The sequence below is a fragment of the Elgaria multicarinata genome, chromosome 3 (genome assembly GCF_023053635.1).
Source record: "Elgaria multicarinata webbii isolate HBS135686 ecotype San Diego chromosome 3, rElgMul1.1.pri, whole genome shotgun sequence".
NCBI classification, from domain to species: Eukaryota; Metazoa; Chordata; class Lepidosauria; order Squamata; family Anguidae; genus Elgaria; species Elgaria multicarinata.
In genome coordinates, this window is record NC_086173.1 from 141,829,289 (window position 1) to 141,841,032 (window position 11,744).

General features: G+C 39.4%; 1 protein-coding gene across 1 annotated transcript in view; it reads left to right on the forward strand.

Moving 5' to 3' along the window:
• Window positions 1–11,744, forward strand: part of CFAP20DC (CFAP20 domain containing) — a 184,364-nt gene that overhangs the window by 90,351 nt on the left and 82,269 nt on the right. Inside the window, exon 10 of the mRNA XM_063122092.1 lies at window positions 3,515–3,831. Within this exon, the coding sequence (XP_062978162.1) occupies window positions 3,515–3,831 (317 nt within the window). The remainder of the gene's footprint in view (window positions 1–3,514; window positions 3,832–11,744) is intronic.

Here is an 11,744-nt window from a genome sequence, read left to right on the forward strand (position 1 = left end):
TCAGGGAAATTGCATCTCTCCCCGCCCCCTCATGGCAAAAGGGGCCTTAAAGGCCCTCTTAACCGGGCCTTTAAGGCACCCATTGGCGGGGGGGGAGAAATGTGATTCTCCCTACCAATCAGGGCCTTAAAGGCCCTCTTAACCTTGCATTGGTGTGGGAGAAGAGGCAAAGTGTGCTTTCCAGGGCCTCCAGAAAGTGCAATTCCCCCAGCACAGAATTGTGCACTTTCTGCCTTTGCCTCCTCACGTGCAAATTGGGTTTTTAAAGGCCCTCTTGATGCAAGGTTAAGAGGGCCTTTAAGGCCTCAATTGGCACAGGGAAGAAGGGAAAACACACTTCCCAGGGCTTCCAGGAAGTGTGCAATTCCATTAGAAATCAAGAGTGTTTCATTACATTCTTTCTGACTTTTTGTTCATTATATTCGGAGCTTGTTCAGATGAGCGTTTTATCAAATGCTCACAACTGGCCGTTCACAGATCTTTGTGAGACATTTTGATGACGCACCATTCCTCCTGTGCATCTCCTGCTTCTTCTGTTGTTTTTCATGCTGCAAAATAAGACCCAGAAAATCCATTTCTTTTTGGCTTCATTTCCTGCTCTGTACAGGAGAAGTTCCGCTATCAAAACGCTGACTGAATGGGCTACGTGGTCACCACTTGTTTCCTCTTTCTTCCCCGTGTGAAGAAAGAGGAAGCTGTTCGTCCCTGTTGTGGGAAGAGAAGCAGGAGGCAAAGCAACGGTAGGGAAACGTGATTCCCCACCCCCGTCTGAAACCACTATCATAATATAATAATTTAGTTTATTCATATCCTGCCTATTCATGTACTGCCAAGCAAGGTGGCGTAGTACCCAGGCGGTCTCCCATCCAGACATTGACCAGACCCAGATCTCTGTCAAAGTTGCTGTATCATGTGTCTTCAGATCATGCCTTTATTAGATTGGAATGCCATAGTAATCGTGGAACTGCACTTTATGGGAGATCTGCATTGCTTGCTGAGCAGCATGTCAAGTTTACCCTGCTCTCTCTCACTCTCTCTGTAATGCGTAGTCGATGGCCATGTCTTTCTTCATTTCCTGCCTCCTATCTGTATCTTTGCCTGCAAGAGTTCACTAATGGATTGGGGCAATATTAGTCGCAACATGGACTATCTATTGCTGTGTGTTGTGGAGAAAGAGAACTCAGTATTGGGATGTAATATTTGTGGCAAACCTTGCGTTACGTGTTGCTCTGCCCTAACAGTGTAGTCATTGTTAGCTTCCCATCCCATCCCCTCTACCGATAGTGGCAGGCCTTGTTGCTGTTACAATATGACTTCCATATTAGTGGTTTATGCTGAGACTTTTTAAAAGTTGTTGCTGGTGGTAACATTAGTTTATGGAACTAGGGAGTTACAAGTTCTAGTAACCAAGCCAAATAATGCTACATCTAATGAAGATAAGGGGGTGATGCATACTTGAGCAGTTCTCCTTTTCCCTAGGTGTTATTTGAGATCCCCTTAATCAATCACATTGACATTTTTCCCTAACATAATTTCAAACAGTAAAGTATAATTTAACAATGAGAGGGTTAAAAAAAAACCTTCTTTCTATATATATCTGGTGCAGTCAATCTTTAAATCCATTTCAGTGGCTTTATGTTTGTTTTAAAACAAGAAGATTAGTACTGCCTGCTCACAGGGGAATTTGGTGAAATGGATATAGCCATGCATTTTTTCATGTCACATTTTTTCAGCACAGAACTGTAGATTTGAGATTCAAATCTAAATCAGACTTGAGGGCTTGAAAGTAAAGACTTCAATATTTGAGAAGCCCTTTTTGAAGAGAAAGAATATCATTTGATTTTTTAAGAAATCAGTCACTAATTTTATAGTTAAGTCAGTTCTTAAGTTTCCATCACATTCCTTCATGACCAAGAAACAGTCTACAAGGTAGAGATATTCAGATGAAGAGATGTAATTATACAGATAGGAGCATGCTCAGTTCGCAAGGGATTACTAGGGACACAAGGTGGTACTAATCTTCTTGTAAACATACAGCCACTGGAAAACCATTTAGGGATGCCTCACCAATACACACAGAAGGAGCTATTTTATCTTCTGTTGCTTAAATTATATGTTATTTTTTGAAATACACCCCAGTGATGTGCCCAAGTACTTTCTCCAATATCTGAATGGCTGGCATTCCTTCCTATGGGTAAAAGTAAATCTCTGCACTTGGATGGACACAAATGTTGCTTAGGGACAAAATTGTACCACCATCCCCAACTGAAGATGATGGGGCAGAGCATGCAAAGATTAATTATATATCCTTCCTCCAATCCTTGCAGTATACAACCAGTCCTTCCATGCACACCACATGTGTAAAATAGGTGTTTTACTAAAATACTATACCACAGTGCTATACTAACTGTGAATAGGCGCATCAGTTTGAGTCCAAAACTTTGCATTGTAGCACTATCTGCCAAACTAAACACCAAATTAACATTTGATGATCAAGGAACCTCAAAATGTCTTTTGAATGCCATATATACTGAGAGGCTGATATTCTAATTGGTTGGTTAATTAGGGACAAATTACAATGATCAACTGAAATAATTAATCCAGAAATAGGTGTCTGTGTAAAAGGTTTACGATCTTCAAGATAGGGTTGATGTGGGGAAAGGAGTATATACAATTGTAACATGGAGGGATCATGTCATTGATAAGCTGCATGCTTTGAGCACAGAATGTGCTATGTTTGATCCCTGATAGCTCCATTAAACAGAATCTCAGTCAGTAGGACTGGGAAAAATCCCTGTCTAAGATCTTGGAGAGTCACTGGCTCAGTTCAGACAACACGTTTCTCTACGTAGTGGGAAAACTCCACTCAAGGGTTCAGTTTTTAGAAGGTACTCTCCACACTCCACCGTTGTGTGACTGTGGGCTCCCATGGAGTTGAGTAAAAGGCAATGCGGTGTTTGATTGACAGTTGCCCCACACTCTCTCCTTCCCCAGTCCCATCAGCCATTGCTGAAAAAAAAAAAAACCAATCCCAGCAGCTCTCCTGAAGTGGCACTCCCTCCTTTCGCCGTTCTTGCCAGAGAACTCTATAGCCAGAGGGGAAAGTCCAGTCAATGCAACGGGAAACTCCACGGAGCCCTCCACGCAACACAACGTTGTGCAGGAACTTTGCTCTGCTCCACTGTGGGGTGTTGTTTTCCCTCCAGACAACACATTTCTCAATGGTGGTATAAAAACTCCACTGTGGAGTTCTAAAAACACCATAGAGAAATATGTTATCTGAACTGAGCCACTGTGTCAGAATATACAGCGATGGACTAGAAGGGCCAGAGGTCCGATTCTACATAAGCTATTTAGCTTATATCATCAGTGACATTACAGTTTCTGTTTGTAACTTTTGACCGCATCCACCCATATTTTTCACAACATAGTTGCATGATAATTTCCTAAAACAGATATTTTTATGTGGAAATATTTACCATTCTAACCATATTGAACTTTTCTTCTTCTGCAGATGAATGGATATTTCCTGACAAGGAAAGTTCACAACTGGAGGCTAGCAATCCAACACTAATGGCTTGTGAAACGTCTTATGGGTTTTTAACTTCAGCACCGAGTGATGACCAAGCATGTGAAAATGAGCAAGCAGTCAAAGACCAGCATGAGGATATTTTCACTTATTCCTCAAAACCTAGGTCAGCACCTCATGGGAAGCCCTTGAACCTTTCATCGGAAGACTGTAGCTTTTCTGTAGATTTAAAAGAAGAGATCAGCGGGGTCTGGCGAGGAGCTCAAATGGAAGATGATTTCTATGGAAACGAGAGCAATGAAGTGAGTTACTTCGGTTGTAGCAATGGCTTGCCGACATTGTACTCCACTGCTGTGAATGAGTGAGTCTTTGGATCTGGAGCTCCTTTCAGCTTAAAAAGTTAGGTCTATGTGTGTGAGTAAGGGGGTGGGCAGGGGGAGAAACAGAGGGCAATCTGCTCCTCAAACACTAAACAGAGTTACATCACCACAAATGGGCATCTTCCCTAAGGAACTTAAAATCTAAATGTAAACAGGAGGATGGGACTGGGATGGAAGAGAAGAAGTTAAATGATGAATGTGAGAAAAGTTCAGTAACATGTATGCATGTAGGGACACTAGAGGATTTTGTATGGTTCACGTTTTTAAGCAAAACGTCCTGATTCACACTTCTTGGACTATTGCACAGATTAGAATGTAGTTTTCCTTTGTTTTTTTTACCTGTTCAAATTTTGAAATCTAGTTCTTGGCATAATAAACATATCAAAATGCATATAAAATACATGCAAAAATATGTATTTTAACATCAAATGGATGCAAAAATGCATATTTTAGAGTAACATGAGTACAAAAGCGTATATGGTATGAAAAAATATATTAAATATGTGTGGGTCATGAAACTCCTAAAGAAATGTATAAATAACATTAAACCTATATTTTGCCAAATGCTTTTTATGAAACATTTATAAATCCTCAATCTATGCAAATTATCTCAAGATAACAAAAACCATTTTGAAGGAAGTTCATCTGCTCCTGCTCAAACCTGTGTGCTTTTGTACAGTATTCTTGTTGTCTTTGCCTTTGCAGTGAGCAGATTTATTTATTTATTTAATATGTTGCAGGTGCCTTCAGGGCCATTTGCAATCATAAACAAACCAATAAGAACAATATAATATCATCCAAAACAATAAATACCACAATAAAATATCAAAATATTAAGAATATTAAAGAGCCAGCAGTAACATTGATAACCAGAGCACAGATTAAAGATTAAATGATTTGTTGGAACACAAAGATTTTAACCTGGCATCTAAATATATAGGGCCTGTTCAGACAACATGCTAAGCCATGGTTAGGCTGCTAACTCTTTTGCAGCAAATGGTTAGTAAGTGCATTTAAACCATGGTTATGTAGCCACTATGGTTAGGAATAGTTCACATGACACGCTAAGTCATGGTTCACACAACACTCTAAGCCATAATGTTTAACTCAAAGTGCTTAACCGCTGTGGTCTAGTGTGTTGTCTGTACAGGGTCATACAATGAAAACGCATAGTATTTGTACATGCCAATAATAGCTATAAAGCATTGCACTAATATGAACTGCTGTGTGGCATACATAATGAAGTATCTGTGAAATAACTTGGTGCTAACCACATATTCCCTTTGGGTGAACACCTTTCCTGAATACCTCCTTTCAGAATTTCCAGTCTTTGCCCTATTAAAAAAGTTTTGCAACTCTTATGCAATGCCAGCTAACTAAAGTGATTAACTGTAGAGGGACTCTATCAAAATAACTGATTGAGTAGAGAGACTTGGGATAAATTTACACAGCTTTCATATGTTAAATACTTTTGTATTTTGTCTCTTGTCTGTTTCCTTGTTGATTGGTACAACCCCTTTTCTAAACCTTTAAAAAGACTAATTTCAGTCATTCATGCCTTCTATTTTAAGTGTGCATTATATATTACAGATGAAACTACAAAGACATGTGGAGTGTGTGATTTCTTTTTTCATAGTGGATGTGGACCAGAAAAAAAAAAAAGATTTTCAGAAAATTCCAGTAGCCCAGACTTTTATCCCATAAAAATTATGGGTGGCACCGGCATCAGTGTGATTAAGGGTTTTTAATCTTTGGCAATGTGAAAAATATTGAGCTCTAAGATGACTGAAAAACAACCAATACCTTAGCAGAAAACATCAGCTGCTGCTATAATTACAATAATTCAGCAGATTGTCGTGTCAATCAACCGTTGCATCAGGTTGTTATGGTTACCACTGAGTGTCTGCCTTTATTAACATTCCAGGTTCTTTTTCCTTTTTAATTATGGAAATCATTTCTTATCATTTGAGTCTTTTTTCACTGACTAAGAAATACAGCACAGTTATATTGCAGCCAGAAATATTAAACTTTTTTTTTTGGGGGGGGGGCAAAAATATGGCTCCTTTTCCCTGAGAAAATTGCATTGTGGTTGCTAAATATAACTAATGACTGAGCTGTAACCTTTCTGTATCTCTTGCTTATTTTTACACCTTAGACCTGTCAGGTTTCATTATTGTTATTACGATTCTAGGATTTCAGGGTTAAGCCAATTAAAGTTGACATAATGAATCCTGAGCAATCTTGGTCATGACTACTGTATAGTGTCTGTTTTGGGAACTTTTTACCAGTATGAAGAGTTTTTCTAAGATAAGACCACTTCTTGATTAGGAAAAGAGCATAAAGGCTGCATTATGATAAAGTTTTTTCTTCTTTTAAATATTTGGCACTTTCTCATTTGGCATTTACTTTGTTGTTTTATTTCCTACATGAAAGTAAAACCTGAATGGGTGTGCATTGTGGAATTTCCCTTCAACATGGAAAAAAAATCTGCACTTAAATCTATTGCAAAATTCATACAGTTGTTCACACCAACAGGAACACTGTCCTGTTCCACAGAAGAGGTATTAGGATGAAGAAAGTAATGGAGAATGAATATTTAGGGTATAGTCCAGACATTATCTGAATTCTACTCTGAAGTTCAAATTCCTTAGATTCTCAGGTTTTCTTTTTCTATTCTTTATTCAAGAAACCAGTCAGACTTCTTTTAGACTTTTGAGTCTGAAAACCTGGATAATATTCAACTTGATTAAAATGAATGGGGCAGCCCAAGTAAGCAAATGCCTGCTCTGTATACTGAATGCACAAAAGGCTCTAGATAAGAGTATATATGCACTGAAGGTATAGAAATTTACAGCTGCTTCAGTTGTTAGGCTGATGCAAAGGAAGCAGAATGTGTAAGCACATTGTCAAAATGTCCAACATAGTGGATTATTGTGTCATCTGAAACCAGCCATGCTAACAAACTATGGTTTGTTAACCACAAATAACCCAGGAAGAGAATCTATAATTTGTTATTGGCTTGTGAACTGTGGGTTGTTTGTGGTTAATGAACCATGGTTTGTTATTGTGTCTGGGTTCAGACAATGCAACCCACATTTCAACAACAACCCACACTCCATTCATATTCAACCCTTGAGTGTGGCTTATCATGTTGTCTGAATCCAGGCTCTATGACCTAGTTCACACATAACATTAACCCATAGTTTGTCTGGCAGATGAACAAACCGTGGTTTGTTTTCTCTGTCCATGGTTTGTTCATTTCCCTCCTCCTTCGCCTATATCCACATTCTCCACATTCTCCTCCTGCCTATATCCCAAATACCTTTGCAGCACTGTAGAACTGAAATGTAGAATGACTGGGGGGGGGGGGGGGTTGACCACTCTTGCCTGTTGTCTCTGTAGCCTGATGAAACAACCCATGAAAAACCCAAGGTTCTGAGTTCAAACATAATGACAAGTCATTGTTAGTGTGGCTGGGGTTGCACATCACAACAGCCCTCAATTCAACATCCCATGGGTTAAATAAATATGGGTTAGCACTATGTGCAAATTAGGTCAATATAGAGGACATCTTGTTTCTTTTGCAACAACATGAAGTACACATCCACCTTAGACCTCTGTAGCCTCTTGATTCTATGGTCTCCAACCCTAGCTGACTTTTCTTCTTTGCCTTTTACAAGCCAATCCTTCCTAGAATAAACCCTCCAAAATTGCAATTACAAATATTTACATCAAGAGGCAGCTGGACAGCCACCTGTCAGGGATGCTGTAAGGTGGATTCCTGCATTGAGCAGGGGGTTGGACTCGACGGCCTTGTAGGCCCCTTCCAACTCTACGATTCTATGATTAAGTGACCTTCTGCAAATTTGTATCAGACATATGAAATATCAGCCCTCAGTCTGTCTTCTTTAGTTTCTGTTGTTCACAGACAAAGGTATTATATCTTCAGATTCTAGTTTCAAACTGAAAGTGAAGTCTCATTTCCCTGTTTCTCAAGAGATTTTTCTGCCTGTTTTCTAACTTTCCACTGATTCTCTGAGAGGATTCTGCACTTTCTTACTATGTGTTGTGCTTTAGCCTTGTATGCAAACAAAACCAAGTTGTTCCACAGACCTACCTCTCTTTTTGTTGCCTATTTGGGTTAGATTAATGATGATCCAGTTTTTGCCCACTATCTCTCTCAGTGGGTAGTTAATACTATTTTGTATTGTTATGAGGTTCAGAGCAAGCAATGCTGCAGACCTTTCTTCACTCCATTAATCTGTAGCTACATCTGTAGCCTACACCTAAGGTATTTCCATAGATACGAATTGCAAATCTGCAGGTCTATCCTATTATACTGCATTCCACTCCCAGTTTGATTGACAAATATGAGATACTATGTGTTGCACAGAATGCTTTCAGATGGTATATACCATACCTCTGTCAATTTTCCCTCTATATTTTGCACATAGCAGGGATGCAATGATCAATTTTGCCATTAATCTCCCATTAGAATGGCCTCAGTGTATTCTGCTGTACCAGCCCAGGGACCAAATTGTTTTCTGATGCTGACACAAAATAAACTTTAGATTTGAAAGGGATATCCTATCACATCAGTATTGTGGTGGCTGTGGCCCTTTCTAAATCCACCCCCACCCCCCAGATATAGGTCTTAAATTAGAAACTTAAAGGATATCCAGGAGACTTTTTGGCTGAGGAGTGGGATAAAACTGCTTTAAATAAAATAAAATATGCCTTTGCCTCACCCTGTCCTCAACTTCACGTGAGCCAGATCTGACCAATTTGTTGGTGGGGGTCAGTCATATGACTTGACCTACATTCGCATTGTATTCCTGAGGCAGCAATTGTTAAATGATCCTATGAAAACTATAGGATTTATGCTCTTATGACTGTGTGTAGCATTGCAGCTCTAATCCTACAAAGTGATTCCCACTTCTGTTCTCATTCTCATTTAAATGAATAAGACGTTCTTCTCTTCACAAAGCATGTTCACTCTCTGGCTTCTCAACATTAAAGATCTGGATACAAAAGGACTAGGTCCCATATGCTCCAAAGTGGGTAGCTCTCAAGAATGATCTTTTTAAAATTATAGCTGAGGAAGAGCAATCAGTTTTCTGTATCCAGAAATTATTGTCCAAATACCCATCTGCATGTTCTTTTAAGGAATGTGGTATGACGATAAAAGAGCCATCTCCTTGGGGAAATCACTCTCTTCAGTGTACATATGGCATGCTACAGTTAATCAGACATACTTTATTGAAGTTCTTGGCACGGTTGCATGATTGAATAGGAGGGTTTTTTTAGTGGGGGTGGAGAGATGGGTCAAATTCTAAGAAACAGAGCTATACAGAAATTGAAATGTATATTAGTGGGTAGTGTGGGGATAGAGGTAAAGGTCAGTTAGCCGAAATGTAATATTGCCCCCCCCCCCCAAAATAGTAATTTTATAAATTATGTTAGCCTAATGTTAAATTAGCTCTCATAGTAAATGAAAGTCTGGGAATGAGTGTGTGTAGAACATAGAACTCTGTGTCTTAATGCAATCGCTACTTAAGGAAATGAAAGAATATTTGCTACTTGCTTTAATGAACATATCTCGTGTATAAAGATGTGAAAGTTATGGAGTGATGCAGTTCAGAAGAAAAAGTGGATGTTTTCAAATCCTGATGTAGAAAAATTGGAAATTCAGGGGGAAATGGGGATAGAGGAGAAGTCTTACTTGTTTGCTGCATTTTTTTAAAAAAAATTAAAATCAAGGCAGCATTTAGTCCTTTCACAAACACACATTTTGCCCTCATAGCATCGTATGGGGTAGGTTAGACTGAGAGACAATGATTGGCTCACACAACTGAATTCTTATCTCCTAGTTTGGCACTTTAATAATTATTATAATTTATTTGTATCCCACTTTTCCCTCCAAAAGGAAGCCCAAAGAAACTAACATAGTCATTATATACAAATACAATAGTATCAAATAAAATATCAAAAGACAACAATATGAGAAAAGTTATAAAACTGGCAATAAAAAAATCGCAATAAACTTGTAAATAAACTTTCCGTTCAGAACTTGAACAGCAAGTCAGTTAATAAATACAAAAATAAATATATTGATAAAACAAGGGGTTAATAAAATATGTCATGTATTTTAATTAAAATACACACTTTTACCCCACTCCAGCATAAAATGCACACTTATACCCCACTCCAGCAACTGTTCAGATTTACCATTAAAAGAGACAAATCTATCCTAGAAAATACTAGGTACAACCAATTAATACAATAATTGTGCAGAATACAAAGAATTACCACACCCTAAAACCCCTCATGTCAATCTTGCTCTCTCACCAGAGATTAATACAGAAGGGAAGGGAAGGCACCCAGCACAACTCCCGTGCCAAATATAGCAGAATGCCAGAGGCCTCTAGCGGTGGTTGTGACTTGTTTTCCCAGCCTGACGGATGCTCAGAAGGCACTTACGACACTTTCTCCAGAGTGGGAGGCAGACACAATAGTCTCAGCTACCAGGCATGATGTTCCAGGCAGGTCTACTTGAGAGTCAGTTGAACTCCTCAAGAGTGAAGAGGAGATGAGCAAGTGGGGTGTGAGGGATAGATGGCAAAGTCCCTCACTCCACTCTTCTGCTGCCATTGCTGCTGCTCAGATCACTATTGGCTCTTGTTAATTTTAAATTAAATCAATTTATAGAAAATGAGAGCCAAACTAGATATGGCGGGCTCATAATTCACAAGCCCACCCCATATGCCTACAAAGCTGGGAATGCACAGGAGTGGGGGCACTGGACCCTCCCGCCTCGCATGTCTTACCTCTCCCCAGACAGTTGCTACAAATTCTTTCCTTCGTTCCAGGGTCACTTCCATATTGGGAAAAGTGCTTGGAGCACCAGAGTGAGTGGAGTTAAGCACAGGAATGGAAAGGGTTCAGCATGCTCCTTGTATTGTTAAGAGTAAAACACACACACACACACACACACACACACATTTTGTATGTGTTTGGAAAAACATATCCACCATTGTCACATCCAGTTTAGCCATGCAGTGCTGGTGGTGGTGGTGGTTATTTCTGCATGATAATGCTGAGGAGCTATATACGACATTTCCAATACAAAAGAATATGATGATACTCTGTTCTCAGTACACTTGGTAGCTTCTCTGCCCCCCTCCAAGAAACTCTTGTCACACTTTCTGGCCTTCCCACCATAAGAACATCAGAAGTGCCCTGCTGGATCAGACCAAGGGTCCATCTAGTCCAGCACTCTGTTCACACAGTGGCCAACCAGCCATTGGCCAGGGATGAACAAGCAGGACATGGTGCAACAGCACCCTCCTACCCATGTTCCCCAGCAACTGGTGCATACAGGCTTATTGCCTTGAACACAGCCATCAGGGCTAGTAGCCTTGATAGCCTTTGTAGGTAGTTTTCCATAATTTGACTATGTGCTGTGTGGAGAAGTATTTCCTTTTATTTGTCCTGGATCACACAACAATCAGTTTCATGGGATGACCCTGGGTTCTAGTATTTTGAGAGAGGGAGAAAAATGTCTCCCTATCCACATTCTCCATACCATGCATAATTTTGTATACCTCTATCATGTCTCCCCACCAGCCAAGCATTGTTTGGAAATACACAAATCAAACTGTGTTTTTTCCACCCAGTCTTAATTGTAATTAGTTAAAAGAAAGATAAATGGAACTGTCTATTTTTGTTTTGCTTAATTTGACTCCCTTACTTGTAAGCGTCACAGAGCTTCAAACAATAAGCAATAAAGAAGTGAGGTTACGCAACTGAGACTGCAATCCTAAACACTATGGAAT